The following is a 19,997-nucleotide window of genomic DNA, read 5'->3' on the forward strand; positions in this document are numbered from 1 at the left end:
CACACGTACACAACCTCTCTCTCTCACACACACACACCCTCACTCATACACACACACACACACTACACACATTCCCTCACACCCAACCACCACCACACACACACACACACACACACACTCTCTCTCTCTCTCTCTCTCTCTCTCTCTCTCTCTCTCTCTCTCTCTCTCTCTCTCTCTCTCTCTCTCTCTCTCTCACCAACACCCACACTCACAACATAGTTTAAACAATATCACTTTCTAGATATGTACATGAGGGTAGATATTACTACGTAATATAACTAACATTACTTACAAAATGTACATATTGAAAAGGGTTAGTAATTCACACATCAACGGAACTAAATGGTTAAATGTCAATGTCACCAATAATAGAGTGCTGTGTCATCTAAAAGCAAATTTACCGTTATGAATCTTATGTTGATTATAAAACTTTAAAATTTGCACACCCACTTTTTGGGGGAAAAAACCCCCCCAAAAAATCATGTCTAATTTATACAGTTATCTCTTTCGGAAGTGGTAAACAATGCTGTAGCGCATGCGCAAAATTTAGAAAACAAAACGAATAAGAATAATAAAACAATTTCCAAAACATTAGAAGTCCAAAAACTGAAAAAAAAGGAAATACTGACATTCTGGAGAGTTTCCGAAGCAGGACTCCACGACTGATTCCGAATCTCCCTGATGTAATATGGAACATATAAACGTTGACACTACTGGGCCAATGCCTTCCATACTGTATAAGCATGGTAGCGTTGGGTAAAGATGGATGAACAACAACGTACATAATCATTTTCTTCAAATAGCTTCTCATTCTCTGAGGCTATAAATGTTCCAACGGTGTAATAGTTTCTAAACAAAACAACCCAAAAGAAGGCGCGGAGGAGCTGTCTCAAGTCGGCAATCAAAACCACCTTCCTGGAAAAATGAACTGTGGACATTATGGAAAACCTTGCATTGAAATATATCGGCTTAACTATCTTCAAACCTGGTAATTCCCATCATATCTGCAGTGTGTCAAATAATAGTCATGGCACCCATACAGCACAGGTAAAAGCTAGACCTTTAACAGAAACATGTATTATTTAGGAAAAGGAAAATCGGGTAAGCTTCAAACAATACGAGTCAGACACAACATGCAGATTATGCTAAGAACAACCTGCGACTAGGAGACTCCTTATCTCAGCCTACCTAGTGCTATCACAAAACCTAATTTAGGAAGGCGAGTGAGTTAGAAGCCGTCATTTTCAGCCACGTGTCCATCCAGAAATCAGAGGAATTTGTAGATTGATATTAGACTGCTTTCATCCTGACCCGGAGAACTTTGTCAAAATCAGTACAGCTGACGTTGAAACCAAAAAGGCTTATTTTCTTATTGCTGTGGAAGTGATATATTGATAGTTACTGTGTTAGTAAAAAATTGTATTATTCATTTCAATGTTTTCGCAACAGTAATGTGGTCGCGATAGTTCCGTCGATAAAGCATTGGCCTACAGCCCGGTTTGTAGAAATGCACTGGGAGATTTATGGTGCAGGTTGTCGGCTTCTCCAGAATTGAAGGACTTTAATCTTTTAAGGTTTGGTTAACAAATCATTTACTAAAGCAAGCGCTATCAATTTTAACATTATCATTTTTGACTGTCTCGTTGTATTAGGTTTTTCGAAAAAGGGAGAATTTCAGTACAAAATACAGTTTTATTTTGAACTTCGCAGTGAGTCATTAGTAAGAAAAGGAAGGTTGTATAAAAGGCACATACGTGAATATCACATTTTGATACAACTTTAGTAACACAGTAATCCAAAATGAACTAAACCTCATCTTCCTCCTTCTAGGACTCGCCAAGGACTCCTCAGTTATGCTAAGGACCTAAATTTTGAAGCCTAGGAGGTGAATGGGAAAATTCAATAAATAAACTTCGTGATTTTCATAGATCTGATCATTTAAGAACAACGTCAAGTAGATGTTCAAATTCTATTCATGTGACTATTCGAGTGAATTAAAAGGAAATATTTGTCCTATATTCCTTCGTAGATAATCACTCAGTTGTGGCAGAAGACTGTGTTCCCGAAACTTTGTTCCAAAATACTTGAAAACAATTTCGGCATGATGACTTGTGAGGATAGTATCTTATGAAAAGTCACAATTTCTTACGGTAATTAGCTTGTAAGTAGTCCAAATAAATTTAACTTCAACTTCACATTTAATTTATTTAGATATTCAAATTATATAGAAATAGGAAGCAATTTTTTTAAGTTAATATGCATAAATGCTACTTTTAATGTAATGTGTAAATATTGATAAACTTAATTGAAATAAATAAATAAAGTAGATTCTAGTATTGAAAACAAATATCACACAGTCATTACGTAATGGCTGTCGTATGGACGTCTGGGAACTTAACAGCCAGGAGCAGCAGATGCAGACTTATCAATTTAAATTATTATCACATTCCCTTATGAATGGTACCAATAAAAAGGAACCTCCCAATCATTACTCCTGTGAGAATGTAAGTCTAAAAGCAACCGAAATATGTCTGATATTTGTTTTCGTGGATGCTCATCTAAAGCCACGTTATTGTAAGTTCATAGTGTTAAAAATGGACTCCCCTGAGAATTAAAGTAAACGTTGACTTTTTTTCTTGAAGATAATAGATTGCAAGCTTTGATTTTAAAGAGTAGATTAAAAAAAAACCTTGCCGCATTACTTTTTCCGGTACGGGCGTCAGAACAATATGGGCATTCTCTTTTTTGAAAATGAAATTTCGTCTTTCATTACAAGATGAGGGTCTGATGCTTGGATTTAAGAAAAATATCATGTGAAAATGCTTATTTTCATTTGAGTTAACGGACTTTGAACTGCAAATTTATATTACTAGTTCTAAATTTATAAGACATTATTTTTTGGCAGACTTGTTTCCGAGAATACTGGTCATGATGAAACAAAGTTATACTCTAGAGGCAACTCCAAAACGTTTGTTGAAACTGTTGCCGCCATGGATTAAATCATACCGTCAAGACGCTGTCTTTTAAGTAGACAAAAATGAAAATTAATCAAAACATCATAAAAATGACAATTTTTAAGTTTATCTGCAAAACTCTAGATAACAAAGTGTTTAAGAACATTTAAGTCCAATATATTATGTTAAAGGAATGCATCAGTAAGTATAGGTTTAAAATTGTAAATAGATATTGAAACACATATATCATACCTTAAAATATGTATTTTCTAATGCTGAAGAGAAGAAATATCCAGTTGTCTCTAGAATTTGACAGTTATCGATACATTTGTCAAATCTTTTATTCTTTTTGGTGGCATCGGAATTTAGTCATATATTATCCAAATTTTTCGACGAATATTGGTTTTCGCGGATTTTCTATTTACGTCATAGATAAGAAAAACAGGATGACTGGTACGATCTATCCTTTAATCATTTATCCTAACATTTACTAAGGTGTTCTTATTCACGTGGTAGATATTATGTATCAAATTTAGTAATGAAACAGGAGAGATTCTTTATTCACGTGGTAGATATTATGTATCATATTTACTAATGAAACAGGAGAGACTCTTTGTAAATGCATCAACATAGTCATACTTAAACACCACCATTTATTGTATTTGTTAAACTAAACATGAAGTGACATATCTGTATCGCTAACAAAATATCTATTTTTTAGTCTTTAATTGACCAATTTCACGAAAAATGTTTTGTATAAAATATTTCATAGATGCAGTAAATCTGAATATATCTTTTAAATGTGTAAGAAATGTTTATTTTTGTTTTTGCCTATGTCGAATTGCTTTTTCATATGGGACACTACATATTGCTTGGTGCCAACAATGAACTTTTATACATTTTTGAAATGATGGCGAGATATTTTGCAGTGCATACTTTAATCAGTAGATGGCAATATTTGGACGTTTTTAATAAAAAAAAAACCCAATAGCAACATAATAGTTCTAAAAGTAAATTTAAAAAAATGATATATTTAATTCTCTTGGCAAATACATAATGTAACATAAGATGTAGATGTCTTACATTCCCCTTCACATTTAAACCGAGTTTACATCAAATTTAGTCGCTAACATCGAGCATTTACATACTTACATATAAATAGGTGTAAACGTCATTAATTGCGGTCTCTTTCATTCAGCTGACGAAGCACGTGTCTTTGGGAGACGTGAATTATCACGCCGGATACCCGAGTTCGATTTCTCTTCGGTAGCTCGGCAAGAATGTGTTTTCCGTGTTCATTTACAAAAGTCAAGAAGTGTCAAGGACGTATACTATTTCAACCCAAATCATAAGGCGACCTCGATAAATATTAACACTGGGACTGGTACGGTTCATTTTAGAGAATTTGCAAATATATGATATGATTGTTTCACAGGACTGTGCGATGGGCGTGATAGCTATATTGCTACATTGTACTACCGAAGCAATGAGAAGCCAAACACGACGAAAACGCAGGGAAGGAAAATCCCTTTGATTACTTACCAAAGAGCTGCTATAAGTCTAAACCTGCTGGTGCAATCGTTTCTTGAAGGTTCCCAGACATCACGGGAATACCACGTTTATTAATAAAACCGTTTGACATATCGATAATTCTATAAAGCATGTGTCTGGACCTCTCAACGGAGACCGAAAACAAAACTAAAACGATATTGAAAGTCAGATTTATATTGCAAATGGCTGAACCATGTGTTGTAAAGTTAATGTAGTACCGCATCACTGTGCCATACTCATGCTGACAGTCATTAGGTATGTGTTTAATTCAATTTACTATGTACGGCGTGTAATAATCATCTGTAGGGATTATGGCTGGGATAAGTATGATGTGTTTTGAATAAGGATTTTCATCTCTCTGTTGCATCTGTTTGTATATATGTGCTTTGCAGTGGACAAAAATGAAAATGAAATCCTTCATCTTAACACGTACTAAGGTCGCGTTTATATCTACCGACTTGGTGTTGCCGTAGTGTCTGTAAACCTTTGGTGAATTGCTTGCCTAAGGTATGAAGAAATGACAGTTCTCTGGCATTTACTTAAGATGATTTTTTTACCACTGGGTTCTGTCGTCTTTTCTTCCTGTCCACCGTATCTATTCCGGTGTAAGAGTTGATAATAAACTCCTAGAGCTGTAAGAAAGCACGGACTACGCCAATAAATAAGGCCCAGACCTGTCCATGGGGTTGAATTTCTCCCAAATCATACTTTATGACTTACAGTGTAAGACTTGGCGTTGTATCACGGAAAGTAAAGATTACGTATACCAAACTTTTTGTTTTGTCAAATATTGGGTCTCACTGTTCAGCAGCCAATATATTTTGCACTTACTTTAAATCTGATAAAACAACAGCCATAAGGGCAGAACCACCATATTTTCTTACCATTTAGATGAGTAGTGTAGGCTTTGCAAGTATGCATTATACTGTATAATATTATTATTTATACATTCACTTTGATTGGGAATAGTTTTTTTTTTATAAAATGTGTGTTATATTTAATTATTGTTTATATATGAACAATGATTTTTTTCATTGATACATGATCATAACTTTGTTTGGTCGGAATCTATTAAAATCTCAGGTTTGATTGTACAAAATGCTTTAATATCTAAATACGCTTGTTATCAAGAATTCGGGAATCTAAAAAAAATAATCTATCAAGCTATATTGAATAATTGGATGATCCTTCTAGAACTCTTTAATCATAGTAGGGGATGGAAGGTAGGAAAAGTCATCAAATGAATGAAGGTTAACATAATCTCAATAGGCTACACTAAAGTAATTATATTAAGGGAATAATAGTTACATTATATAAGATCCTCACAGTGCATGATAAATGTATATTTGAAATAATGAATCAAGAGGTATTTTTTTCAATTTCCAATGTTTTTGTCACGAATTGCTAAAGAGAAGATGATGAGTAAGTGAATATCTCTTAGCATACAATACACATTATTGATTATATCTTAAATTTATACCAATAAATAGATAAATCAATAAATAAATACTTAATCTATTCGTTAGTAACTCATTTCAGTCTAACGTATATGAAAAGCAATCTCGTGTAACGTACTATTTGCAAGTGATTTCATGTTCTTTGTAGCTGTTATGGTAGATAACACAAATATAAATTGCGATGTGCTATTTGTGTGTAAAAACGCGCGTGGCTATTATGTTCCAGATCGCTAAAATCACCACTTTACGGAATTACTCTGCTACGTTTGTAATGAACGGAAGACGGATATCCGTGAAATAGTCCTTGTGTTAAGTGAGGTCACTAATAAGCTGTAAGCACCGACGGTCTAAGTCGTCGAGATTATTTAAAGCATAGAAATACAAAAAACCCAGCTTTATGTGTGTTATATTGTGGACAATTACCATGGCATGTATTCGGTAAAGATCACTTTGTTAACAAACTGTTTTGTCATTTGTTACTATTACTATTTGAATTCCGCAAAGATGACAGCTTATTAGAGGTAAAATTATTTTCCCTTCGTTTCCAATTTTATGAAATTCATCATAACCAACTTGGATCTTTTCTTTCAACTTCGATAGTGCTTGACAGCAAGATCGATCCTTCTTTATTAAGGGGTACTTTCTTTTTATTTTACAGACGCGTTGTGAACAGCGTGGCGGCATGTGGGATCGTCTGTTGTTTCGTTATGTACCTATATACATATAACGTATACAAGGGCATTGCAAGGCCATTACTACAGAACTCCCGACCGATCTTTAGCCAAAGAATAGTTCCTGATTCATCAATGGAAGAAACAGGCTACCATAAGTACGGCTGTTCCAGTAAGATTAGGCACAATAAAATCGACGATATATTGTGTATGGTAAGAAATAACAAATACAACCTTTATAACATGTAAGATAACATTGTTACCTGTACTCAGCATTTTGTACAAATCACTATAAGTTACTGCAATGAATGGAACACTCGCATTTTTTAACATATTGGTACATACTTGTAGAATTTCCTTATCCAGTTCGATTGGCAGAAGAGTTTCGACTCGACAAATTCTCTTCTAAGTCATTGGTTTCTTTCTGACAAAGGAACAAATATAATGTTTCAGTTTTGATCACTAACAATAATCGCTGGATGTGTTTGAAGCAATTCCGTTCGTTTTTAAAATCTGCCAAGTCTGCAATGTGTCTTAGTTTTTATATATTATACTTTCCTAATGATGATAATTTCAATGTTTGTTGTGATATTGTCTGTGTTTTATTGTAAACATATTCTTACGTCATATAGATATTTCCGATGAAAATGCTCAATGTTCTTTAAATTGCTATATGATTTTTCATGCGAACAATTTAGTGAAACTGCCTATGTTCTGCAAAGTCAATAAAACGTAATAATACATATTTATTACTTATCGAATAATACGTTCTTAGGTAGAGTATAAGTAAGCCTAGCATTTCGTTATTTCACTGTGTATACGTATTAGATAGTTACAAACAGAACCCCCATATCCGGAAGTTCCCCATTATGTGTTCTATAAAGACAACAGAAACTATTACTTACATTTTGAATTACTTTGAATGTGATGGTACCCACATTGTGTCACCATAACATCTTTCCAGATAAACTTGATTAGGGTTGTTTTAGGCTGGCATTAATAGTAGATAGTTTTCTTTTACTGATTCTTTAAATGAATGGGTTGCTGTATTTTATTGCCATGATTTTTAACCTTTGTTGTCATATATACATTGTTTTACTCATTCACAGGTAACCATCACCGTTCAAATTTAAATATGCAATACATTTCGACAAATCATAGAACAATAATTTATTGAACTGCATCATACAGATGTATTACCCTTTAATCTAAACCATGTCACTATTTAGACCCATTCAGAAGAGAATCTCATATTCACATGCATATATTCATATCCTTTTTGAATGGTTTTCTACATTAAATCGTAAAATTGATATTCGTGTCACATCGTACTCTTAACTTACAAGTGCAATATATTCTATTTCTATTCTAGAAGAATACAACAGTAAAACACAAACAGAATGCGGGTTTTTATGCCAATTACTACTATAAATCAACAGTGATTCTATTCTAGAATTTAAAAATGCTGATTTCGTATGTCAATTACTTATATAAGTTAATAGTGATATACGCACTATTCCAGAATTAAAAAAATGCTGATTTCGTATGTCAATTACTTATATAAGTTAATAGTGGTGTACGCACTATTCTAGAATACAATAATACAAAGAAAAAAAAATAGAACAAAATAAAAAAAAAAAAGCAGCTCTTCGTAAGCCAATTGATTAAAAAAAATTGTAAAAATGAATGCATTTGAATAACACTTTTTATTACAAATTAAGAGTTAGATAAACTAGAGCTAAATGTTGAATTAATAAGGGCCTAAATTTAAATGATCGAAAGAAAATTCAACAACTAGATGATATAATGTCAACGTAATATTCTTGAATAAAAATAAATTTCACAAACATATCTACACTACGATACACGTTTTATTCCGTGAGTAAATCAATATATATATACCAGATCTTTCAGGATTTTACCTGGAAGCTGTAGATCGGCAAAGACCAAACTCTGTCGTTCGGTCAAATCCTGTTTGTCACGAACATTCTGTCGAACAGCAACATCATTTTGTCTGACAGCCTGTCTTAATGATCTCACAAATCCTTTCAATGGGATCATAATCATGTGATAAAGTTTGCTGGTGGCTTCCTCTGACTTGAGTGTAATGCACGTCTTTTTTGTAATACAGTGTTTGACATGGCAGTTAAAACCGTAAATCGCATGCTTAACTATACAAGCCGCGTCTTGCCTTTTTACGTTTTTGACCTGTTTCACAAGTCATAAGATATAGATACTAACTCATGACGGATATTAAATAGTTTATTGTGAAATATCATATATAGTCCACTACTTGTTTCTATAAGTTATGTCATCATATATTTCACTGCAAGATACAATAAATATTTAGTGTAGAAATGTGAGCACTGACAAATTATTTCGAAAAAAATATATCAAGAGTGTAGCAGAAAATAAATGAAGTAATTTCACCTCAATTAATACTACATACAATAATGAAAAAATACTCCGTTGATGCGTAGAGTACATAGCTTACAATTAACCTATTCGGCACAAAGCTAAGGCTTTTTCTGTTGAACTTCTGTTGATACATTAACCGTTTGCTTGGTAACGAGATCAATATCATGTGATCATGGTTTAGTGAATTATCGTGAAGTATATGGGGTGAGGGTGGGGTTCAGGATGGTTTGTGGTATATGGGGTGAGGATGGGGTTCAGGATGGTTTGTGGTATATGGGGTGAGAGTGGGGTTCAGGATGGTTGCTGGTATACGGGGTGAGGGTGAAGTTTAGGGTGGTTTGTGGTATATGGGTGAGGATGGGGTTCGGATGGTTGATGGCATATGGGATGAGGGAGGGGTTCAGGATGGTTTGTGGTATATAGGGTAAGGTTTAGGATGGTTTGTGGTATATGGCGTGAGGGTGGGGTTCAGGATGGTTTGTGGTATATGGGGTGAGTGGGGTTCAGGATGGTTTGTGGTATATGGGGTGAGGGCGGGGTTCAGAGTTGTTGAGTCAACGTCAAGAACGCTGTTACTGTTTTTAGAAACGTGTTTCCAGCATTCTAGCAGCTTAATTCCTTGACGGATTCTCATCAAACTCATCAACGAGTTGCAGTGTCAGCTTCGTTTAGTCAAAGTCAAAGTAAACGTTACTATTTCTAGAAAATCGTATTTTTTATTTAAAATGTTTAACATTTGGAACATGTTTGGTCAAAGTCTAGGTTACTTACCACATGCTTCTTTAGCAAAACCTTGTCAGAGCTTTAGCGGCGGATTATCATAAAAAACCCACACATTTTAATGCACTAAAATGTCTTGAAAAGTTTCAGGATTAGTCAACATCAGTTAACATTTATACGGGTAGAATATAGCTATTAAGGCTCTAGCTGCTTCATTTCTTGCAGGATTTGATAAAATCTCACACATAACAGTTAACGTAACATATCATCACACATTGTGTAATAGCTTGTGGGGTCGGTAGGGGAAAGGTTTTATTTTAGCAATATACAGTATGCTTGTTTGTAATATACTTTACGTTTCCATTTTTACAACAATGGCAAAACAAGTGCTCAGCTTATGTTACTCACTCTTATTGGTCCATATCATTTCCCGTCTACTCTAGTTAACACTTTTCGTTTTACTCCGTGTAATAGCATTGTATTTCATTACGTTTGAAGACTATAACTGAATGGATAATTTGTTGTTTTGTGTTGATCCTTTGTATTCTTTGAAGGTAGCAAATAGATAAGAAAAGGTCTCTGTGACACCCTCAATTAGGAACTAGGCTTTTCTACATGTAACAATCGCATTGATCCCCCTTCTGTTTTTCCGATGAGCGAATTGGCTACCGACGTAAAATACATTTACCATTGATGTTGTACTTTAATACTTATTGTTCTAAAAAAGAAAACAATTATCGTTGGACACCATTTCTAAGTGTGGACACTTCGGTAATGGCTAACCTGACTCACGAACTAGTATCATGCACAGACCTGAGGATCAATGCCGTCACCAATTTGGTGATCAGAGTTAACAGTTTCCTTCTGAGATTCATTTTATACGGAAGAGAATCATTGATCAGCGTTTTTGCATCGGCATTCAACTATTCGTAATTGTCGTTTCCAATCACCGAGTTTAAGTGATCCCTTTACGTCTCGAACTTGGTACTTGACTCATCCACTGGAATTGTACTTCAGTAATTATGTAACAATTGTTTAAGTTGTTTCAGTTGCCAGTTGGTTCCTATACAAAGGTTTGATATTGACTGTTTTATGCCGAAACGTTTTGAAACCATCCTTACAAATGTTATCTTAAAGAAATTATTGATCCAAATTTGAATGATACAGCTCTTAAAGATATCTTCACCGTACTGTTAGAACCCCCACTTTGTTGAACAGCCACATTATTTAATAATTTCTGTCTATCTATGTTAAATTGTTTCAATAATATTTGCCACAGATTTACCAAATGATCACTCATTTTCTTAATTAAAATATTATTTTCTCCAAATCAAGTCTCAACACAGTTACAGATGTATTTAAAATAACTGCAAAACAGTAAATTAATATTACATTTAGCAATTTAGAAACTGTAGTAATTTAAATAATAAGTTCCATAAAAACAATTTTGTAGAGTCTGGATCATGTGCATGGGGCTTTAGCTTTGAAATAATATTTTACTTGGATTGTTTGACCTTAACTGATATTCGCGTCACATTATACCAAAACATTGCGCATGAAACCCATGACCATCTACCATTAGATGTTATCCTCGATGGGTTTGAGATGTATCTTTTTCTCCAATTTCATTCGTAGTTCAAACAGGTTTCGAACATTCTAAGAGAACTATAAATATTTCATGTAAATTTATAACATGTGACTATATACTGTGTAATTAATTCGATCTCCAAATGGTAACACATCTTAAAACATTAAGAGTAAACTGTGTTATTTGTTGTGTTATGATTTGTTTCCATTAATTCAATATCACTTTTTTTTTATTCCTATGAATAAATGATATTTATCATTATTATTATTACTGAGAAGCGTGGATGAAGTATCAAATTAAGTGTCGTCGATGAAGAAGAAGACGCTTACTCCCCCGGAACACCTGGTCTTATTCTTGTACTTTTTGCAGGAGTCACCGTGTAAATCTTTCTTTTGTTCATATTTTGTCCTAGTTTTATGGAATTTGAGACTGAAATATGATTACGTTGCCGAGTTGGTGTTTTCACGATTTTGTTTTTTTTTTTTTTTATTTAAATGTTTAATTCATTATGGTAGGAAACCTCCTATATAGTGTAAAATATAAACAATAAGTATATATCAACTCAGATCTATATTTTTACATAATGTAATTATATGTTGAGATTGCGTTCCCGTGCCTCATCAAGGGATGGCCTTGATGATAATGAAATGGACTGTATTTGAAAAGAAATCTAATCTCAACAAATATTTACAAATATTTAGCCTAGGGATAAATTATATATAATTTTTCATGTATTTTAGTAGATATCAAAGTTATGTAACTCAATAAATTCTTGATTTCAAATATTTAAGTGAAGGAAACCAAATTAAGGAAGATTGGAGTTGCTTCCCTTGTGCTATATTGCATATTCATTATCGAATGACTATATTGTGCGTTAATGTATTTTGTCTTGTGCCACTGTGACTTAAATAGTCTCCGCCTGATGCACAATTCCGTTGTCACATATATATTGCTGTATCAATGAAATTGTTTAAAATAAAGATCTTTTTTGGTCAGATGTCTACGACAATCTAATTTTTAAAGGATTTAATCAAAATAAGATTGCATTTTATTTCATGTCCAGTTGAAACAGCCGTTCTACTGACCACTCTTTGTTAGCATATGTCATAGTTTCTTGAAATATTTCTTAATTCTGACCAGTACGAAATATACAAAATGACCGTAAACGGTGTTCTGTTAGCTCCGGCAATGCAAACTTTTTAAATATTTTGAAGTGCTGACTTGACTGTTTTGTTATGATTCCGTTCAAATTACGTTACATACTTTAAAAACATTACACCTTCTCGTTTGCTTCGTTAGCACAGTCTTTCAATAGCTCTCTGGTATGTTCTAATAATATATTTCGTGAATCATTTTACAGTCTTAAATACGGCAACGCGTTTAGCTGGCCTGGGCGGTGATTCCCATGGGGCTTAGTCAGAACATCATCACTCAAGGCACGGAGGCAGATGTGATTTTGATTAGGTTGCCTACCCACTTACTTTGTAATTTTTACTGTGTTTCAGACACCTCCAAAATTTCTTGAAAACTACCAAAATCCCTGTTGGAATGAACGAAATAGTAGTAATGGTGAAACATCTCTCAAATGTTTGCCTTATTTCCACATTATTGGGGCCGCAAAGTCTGGAACAACGGATCTATTTGCAAGGGTCACCATGCATCCAAGTATTGTTGACGTCCATGGCTTCCTGAATAAAGAAACAATCTACTGGAGTTGGGGCCGTTATGGCAAATGTAGATATAAATTTATTTCCTACTTCAAAAAAAAAAAATATCTACGTTATCTCGTTATTTGAAATATATAATATCCTTTAAAATGAGACACAAAGCAAACTTTGTGTTTGCATGTTTCGTTGTAGATAAGGGAACAATATCTAGTGTGTGCATTGCTTACCTTGAATTTCCCAGATTTAAATAACACCTCTTCACATCATGTTACAACTCAAATGATAAATAAATCAGTTTTAATATGAATTCGTATCTGTCAGAACTACTTCATATGATATATGTTTTATCTTTGTTTTGTTGTAGGTGAAACATTTGCACAGTATTGCCAAAAGTTCCGAACGTTTGACCAATTTGTGTCCCTTTTTAAAAGTGACAACATTTCACTCGTTAGAAACGCTAGAAAAGTCCAAATACCACGATCCTCCAATGACAGGTTTAAGTACTACTCGAAAGATACTGATACAATGACTGACGAATCATATCATCATACGATTACAGGTAAGGGTTCTATTTTCTATGTGACTTAGATGTGAATGAAGAGTCTTTGTCTGGTTCAGAACGTTTCAATTATTTCTGTAATATATACCTGACTGATTTTAAAATCAGCTTTAAATATGCAGATGAATTTATTATTTTAAAATAAGACAGCCTTCCAAAATAATCCCCGGATCCTAGCCGCCGCAGATGGGCCCACAGTTAAGATAAAAGGCTTATTTGGATTCTGTGATCAATCTCAACCTATTTCTTCTGATAACGTCTGCTGAGCTAATCTTTGCTGATTTATGTTTCCTATAGGGATCCTATCACCAGCGCCAAAATATTACGATAGCAATAAATGTGTTCGAGTCGAGTACAGTATACACGAGTTATCAAATAAACATCCATATACACTGGTGACCTTTAGTGGTTTGATAATCTATAACAGCTGCATTTTGGCATAAAAATAGGCTTTGATGATTTATACATAAACAAAATAAGATGCCAACAACAAGTATCAATATCAAACCATCAAATGCTATCACTTCTTCAACTATAAACTATTTCCAAAACTATCTATAATCTAACATTGCACTGGTGTGTTCCAATGCACTTTTATCACGTCGATAGCAACTGAAATTATCTGCCTGTTCAATTGGAAAGTTGTAACCAGATATATCACAAAATGACGTTCCGTATTTGTGTGTTATCTCTGATGCTGTGCAATTTGTTAGCGATATCTTCAATTAAAAGCTTAAAACATTCGTGAACAATGGTGTAGCGTCAGTGGTACCTGCATATAGATATAAATGGGAGTAAAACGGAACATGTTTCTCGAATCCCATAGGAACTGTCTTATATTGTGCTCTGCATTTCCGCTATTCTTCTTTTCAGTTAGCTGCAACCCTGCATATTGATATACATTTACCGAAACATAAATCACTTGAAGCTCCCTTTTATTTGCAGGCCATGCTGATCCAATGGATCTCTGGGGCATGTATTACTGGAAATATATTCCTCAGAATGACGCAACCTTGTCAGAGCCGGTATACACCACACCACATCTCATTCATCACATAAATCCTGGCCTTAAGTTAATCGTCATTTTAAGAGAACCTGCCGAAAGGTATTGCCTCTACATCTGGCAAATGTCAGTTTTTTATTATCTATGTGTACAATCAGAACGGTATTCAATATATGTGTGTCAAAATAGAAAAAGAAGCCGCATGGTTCAAAAAATATTTTGAAGTGTTCAAACCTTGTTCTAATGGGAAATACTTTCACATGTTTGCTTTGATAGTCTTCAATGATTTCTTTCTTTCTTTTTCGAACACTGGCAACGCATACTAAGTGAACAGACTAAACGTTTTTATGTTTATCGGTATTGTTTCGGGACAAAATACCAAGGACATGAGACGTATGCGCGAAAATGAACTTTTTCGTACGTTCGGTATGTTAGATGCTGGAATATTTCAAAACTTAGCAAGATTTTTGAGTGCACATTAATACAATAAATGCGTTTTCACTATCCGAGCACGACCGCATGTGAACAAGACGCACGCTTGTGACGCCATGCAGCAAGATAAGCTGTATGGTTATTGCTTTTGCGTAAATGGTTCTAATCCTCTATACACCACTAGAAGCATTCATTGGCAAAGACGGATCAGTTCCGAAACATGTGAAACAGATTGTGGGAGACCAATATCCAACCTCGACGACGTCCCTTTATCCGTCCAGCTTTGCTCCAATTTCATAGCGTTGTGTGAGTAGCAGGATGCAAGAGACCTCTGCAATTCACCAACAGGGACTAGTCTGAGAGATTAACAGATTTCATATTATGGTTGTCACGGTCGTGAACGTATGAACCGTAGGGAGAACATTACACTGTCCTAAGCGGAATTCAACGTCGTTGGTTCGACGAAATGTGCATTATGGTCTCAGATGGCATTATGAAGCATTGAAGGGCCTTATCTAATGTAGCGGATGCTTAAAAGAACATGTTCTGGGTGGTTTAGGGTAACGTCTGTGTCAGAGTCAAACTCTCCTGCGACTTACGTCAACATGGATTTGCATATGTCAGAACATTCCTAAGAATGTCTGAGTCATTTGATCAGTGGTTGCCGTAGTTGTGTGGCATGCATCATTGGGATTTTTTGCCATAAACAGTTCTGAATTTGAGAATCTGGATTCGCACTCAACTTGCCTTTCCGAGGTTACAAAGTGTGCACTATTATGTTTGCACATGAATTTATAAATCAAAGATTCGTGATACGTTGCTTCATTTAAATTAGTATATTATTGGTGCTAACGATAGTAATTTATTGTACCCGACGGGTCTCTTTATTTTAAGAAATCTTATTTGGATTTTAATGAATTAAATGAATATAACATTATTGCTTATTTAAAGTGATTTAGAATGTAGGTTTGCTTCGCAAATTCCCCCTCCCATATAGACATTAGATACATCTTCACTTATCATGATTTTTTTTTATCTCTATCGTAATTTAAATTCTCATATAAACTATCATTATTTTCACTTTTAATGTATGATTATGTCTGTCTCACCGGCAATGACAATGCTTTTAAAACTTGTGTAACGTAAATATCATAATAGGCATGCATTTTGTTTCAATTTTTGAATTCGACCTGATTTTGATGGAGATACAGAACGAAATGCATGTATGTGTCTTAAAGGAAACCAGGCATTAATTCGAAGCAAATTTACTTTTCTCCGACTCGATTACAGATTAAATGGCAGGAAAATTGACCTTGTCAGAGTCTCACCAGTGTCAAACGTAGCAATATGAATTTACAAAAAAAAAGAAGAGATAAATGTTGCTTATGTGGAAAGGAAATGGAATGATGCGTACACTAATATATCTATTGGTATTTGCACAGGACGTACAGCCATTACTTGTTCCGCCGTCTAGGCAACAGTGCAAGAGAGTTCCATCATCATGCCGTTGGCAATTTTACATTCCTTCTGAATTGCGTGAACAGCGTAGGCAGTATGAGAGCTTGCTTATTCAATGAATCACTCCTGGAACATTTTAAAAGTGTAAGTAATGTAATCTTAAGATGACGTACATACCATTTTAGTTTCTTATACTGTTACATTGTATGATTGGTTGGCACAAGCTAGAAATTCCGAATCGTAAAAGTTGACTGTATACAGACTCACATCATGTCATTCGATTTCATCTATTACTACTTTTGACTTTTTTATTTTTGGTTATTTGCTTATCAATGCCAATAATCGTTTGCTTCCTCAGGGGCAAAACACATATTACTGTATAGATACACTAACAAAATATGAATAAAACAGATGCTTTGTTAAACAGATTGCTCTGCCTTATGAGCGCAGGACATTGTCAATAAAAAATATTCTATAACGCAGAACTACATTAACTGGTAGACCATGTTCGTTAAAATTTTATAACATTACGACGAATCAATCATTTAACTTCAGTGATGAATAAAGAGTTTACACTTCCTTTTCATCTATACCTACTTCTTGAATAAAGAAAAATTAATCAACCTCATTGTCAATGATGTACTCCGACCTCTTTTATCACATCACAGAAATTTTAAGATAATTTGCTAACAGTCACAATGAAAATGCAAAAGACACGAACCAAAATATATCTGAATGCAGCTTTTACACTGAACATTTAGTAAAGGTCTTCAAAGAAATTAATTACAGTTTAAACAAGGCATGTGCAGACGGAAGACAATCCTGAACGCAAACGAAAACGATGGAAGATTCAGAACGGTTCAGTGTTTGCATCATTATATTCTATTTATAGCCTTCACAAAAAATATGGAACGAAAAAATGTGACATGAATTATAAAAATCAAAATTGATGGAACGAGGTCAAAAGATAAATAAAAGTATATAGCATGTGTCTTTGTTCAAACTCTTCCGGAACACCTGGTCATTTTTTACTCCTTGTACTTTTTGCAGGTATCTCCTGGTAATTCTCTTATTTTGTTTAAATTTTGAAAAGGAGAATAACGTTAGCCGATTTGGAAGAACATGTTTTTTTTGTTTGTTTTTTTTGTTTTTGTTTTTGTTTTTTTTTTTGTTTTTGTTTTTTTTTGTTTTTTGCTTTGTCGACTACACCCACCATATAAAACCTGATTAACTAGTATAAGAGTTACAGTTCCAATATAAGCACAAAGTTTGTTTGTTATTTAAGCGAAGTCTAAAACATGCTGATAACCATCGAACATGCCGAACTTCATATCGCATACGAAAAGATACATATGATACTTCCTCCATAAAGTAGAACCGGGAAAAATAATGAAGTTTAAAGCAATTTCGATAAATCAAATAAAACGATGTCGACGGAGCCAGACGTTTGCTGGCGTTCTTGTCGAGTTGGCTTAAATGACCATGCCAAGACATTTGCTAATTTCTCGCACAATGGCGTAATTCCCTTTATAACATCTATCCAGCTTAAAAACTTTTGTGAAAATGCAACTAGTTTCATATACTTGCACTTCCTTCGTTTAACATAAAAACACGATATAAAGAAATAGGAATAATTCATATGCTTTCAAAGTTCACAAGATCATTATAACTACTGTCTAAAACATTTACCAACTAACCTGTTCTTTGTTATGTTCTACATAAAAAAAAGTTTGCATACACATTGAAATAAAAAAAAATAATTTAATTATAACATTCGTCCATGCCATATTCCACAAATAAGATATATATCGTTGAAGATTCTATAAACTTATATGTCATATTTTTCAGTTTCCAATCCATGGTAGTTTTTATTCTGTGCTATTGAAGGAATGGTTTTCTGTGTTTCCGAGGGAACAGTTTCTAATTATACGTACCGAAGATTATTCAAGCAATATGGCATTCTATCTTCGTAAGATATTTAACTTTCTACAAGTTGGTAAGTGGTCTTAAATGACTTAAGTTTTTATAACAAAGCCCTCAAAGGTATTTTAAATAAATAATCATATTATATATTCTTGTAAGACGGACTTAAAAGATGAGATCAGCGGACGAGAGGTAGCACTAAATGCATTAGTCGTGAAATACGAATGGCCAGAAGGCAGATAATACATTTGTAGGTGCATTGACAAAAGGTCAGTAAGGCGGAAATATCACAAAATTAACGGTTATAAATCAATACAATACCTACTTGTTTCTACCTGTTTATACCATAAATACAGCTTTATTTATATTGTAAATGTTAAAATGGTCTCAAAGTCTCATTCAGGCAAGCGTTGATTCACAATTACTCGGGTTGCTTAACTGAAAAGACTGTTGGATAGGTATTGTAAGTGTCTGATATAAATCAAATAGTGTTTTGCATTCTTTCAGACGAACTCAAAGACAAAGATTTAAAGAAAATTTCCAAGGCACCTGTAAGAAGAAAAACCAAACACAAGAAAGAGGTAGGAAAAATGCTACCAGAGACAAAACTCTTCCTCCACAAAATATTCCAAAGGTATACAGAAGAATTAGCCGGCATGCTTCATGACAAACGCTTTTTATGGGAAGAGAATAGCAATATTTTGTGATAATTATAAACATATTGTAATTTTTTGTTATGTTTTCATAGTCACCATTTACCAATTGGACGCTCTGCAGTACGTGTGACAGAAAGCAGATGAGGCCATTGAAGTCGTTAAGAATATTTATCTGTCAATAATGTTATTATGATTTTTTCTGCTGTACTTTTATCAGTTTTTTTTCACAGTTATCTAATTTATTGACTTACAAGTATAATATATGTTATCTGTGTGGACAATGTTATCTGCAATGCTTGACGTAACATCGATCAAGGTGTTTCAAAATAACGTCAAAGTATTATACAGGGATCCATTCAAAATTTTAAATTGGTTAAAAAATAAATAAAGTATTGAACGGTTGTTAATTAAAAGATGTAAATAATATATTTCACATTGGGTAATTCACAACTGCTTACATTCGATATCAGAAGTATCTGAATGCATGATAGACAGATAGGTAATAATTAAATAAATAATAGATAAATGGAATTGACATTGTGTTTGTACAATGGATATTTTGGTAGCAACATTAAGATAATGGAAACATAGAAAATGGAGAGTCCTATAAGTAGCTTAAATTTACATCCCGTCCATATCATAGCATCTTTCAAAATCATGTTTTGTCAATGCATGTACTGTCAATAATATTTGGATTTGGTTACAAAAGAGGCATAACGTTGTAAGAGCAGCAAGAATGACGGCAGTTCTGTTTCACTACTTGATCTTTGACATTTGAAAATACTATTTGAAATAGTACAAGTGGTTGTGACACAAGGTATCAATGGCGTCTATGCAGTATTAATTTGTCTGTGGCTTCATCAGATACAGGCGTTTTATATCATGACAGGTTCTGCAATGAGGCATCAATCTTTGACGAATTCCACTCAATAGTCATTGT

General features: G+C 33.9%; 1 protein-coding gene across 1 annotated transcript in view; it reads left to right on the forward strand.

The window, feature by feature from the left end:
* LOC132548157 (carbohydrate sulfotransferase 15-like) overlaps positions 1–19,108 on the forward strand; it is a 48,588-nt gene extending 29,480 nt beyond the window's left edge. The window contains exons 2-8 of the mRNA XM_060211980.1: positions 6,621–6,846; positions 12,865–13,093; positions 13,391–13,585; positions 14,531–14,690; positions 16,463–16,622; positions 18,327–18,474; positions 18,909–19,108. Coding sequence (XP_060067963.1) covers positions 6,621–6,846; positions 12,865–13,093; positions 13,391–13,585; positions 14,531–14,690; positions 16,463–16,622; positions 18,327–18,474; positions 18,909–19,108 — 1,318 coding nt within the window. The remainder of the gene's footprint in view (positions 1–6,620; positions 6,847–12,864; positions 13,094–13,390; positions 13,586–14,530; positions 14,691–16,462; positions 16,623–18,326; positions 18,475–18,908) is intronic.
* The last annotated feature ends 889 nt before the right edge of the window (positions 19,109–19,997 follow it).

Source organism: Ylistrum balloti, unplaced genomic scaffold, assembly GCF_031769215.1.
Source record: "Ylistrum balloti isolate Yb309-2 unplaced genomic scaffold, AGI_CSIRO_Ybal_v1 Utg370006, whole genome shotgun sequence".
Classification (NCBI taxonomy): Eukaryota; Metazoa; Mollusca; class Bivalvia; order Pectinida; family Pectinidae; genus Ylistrum; species Ylistrum balloti.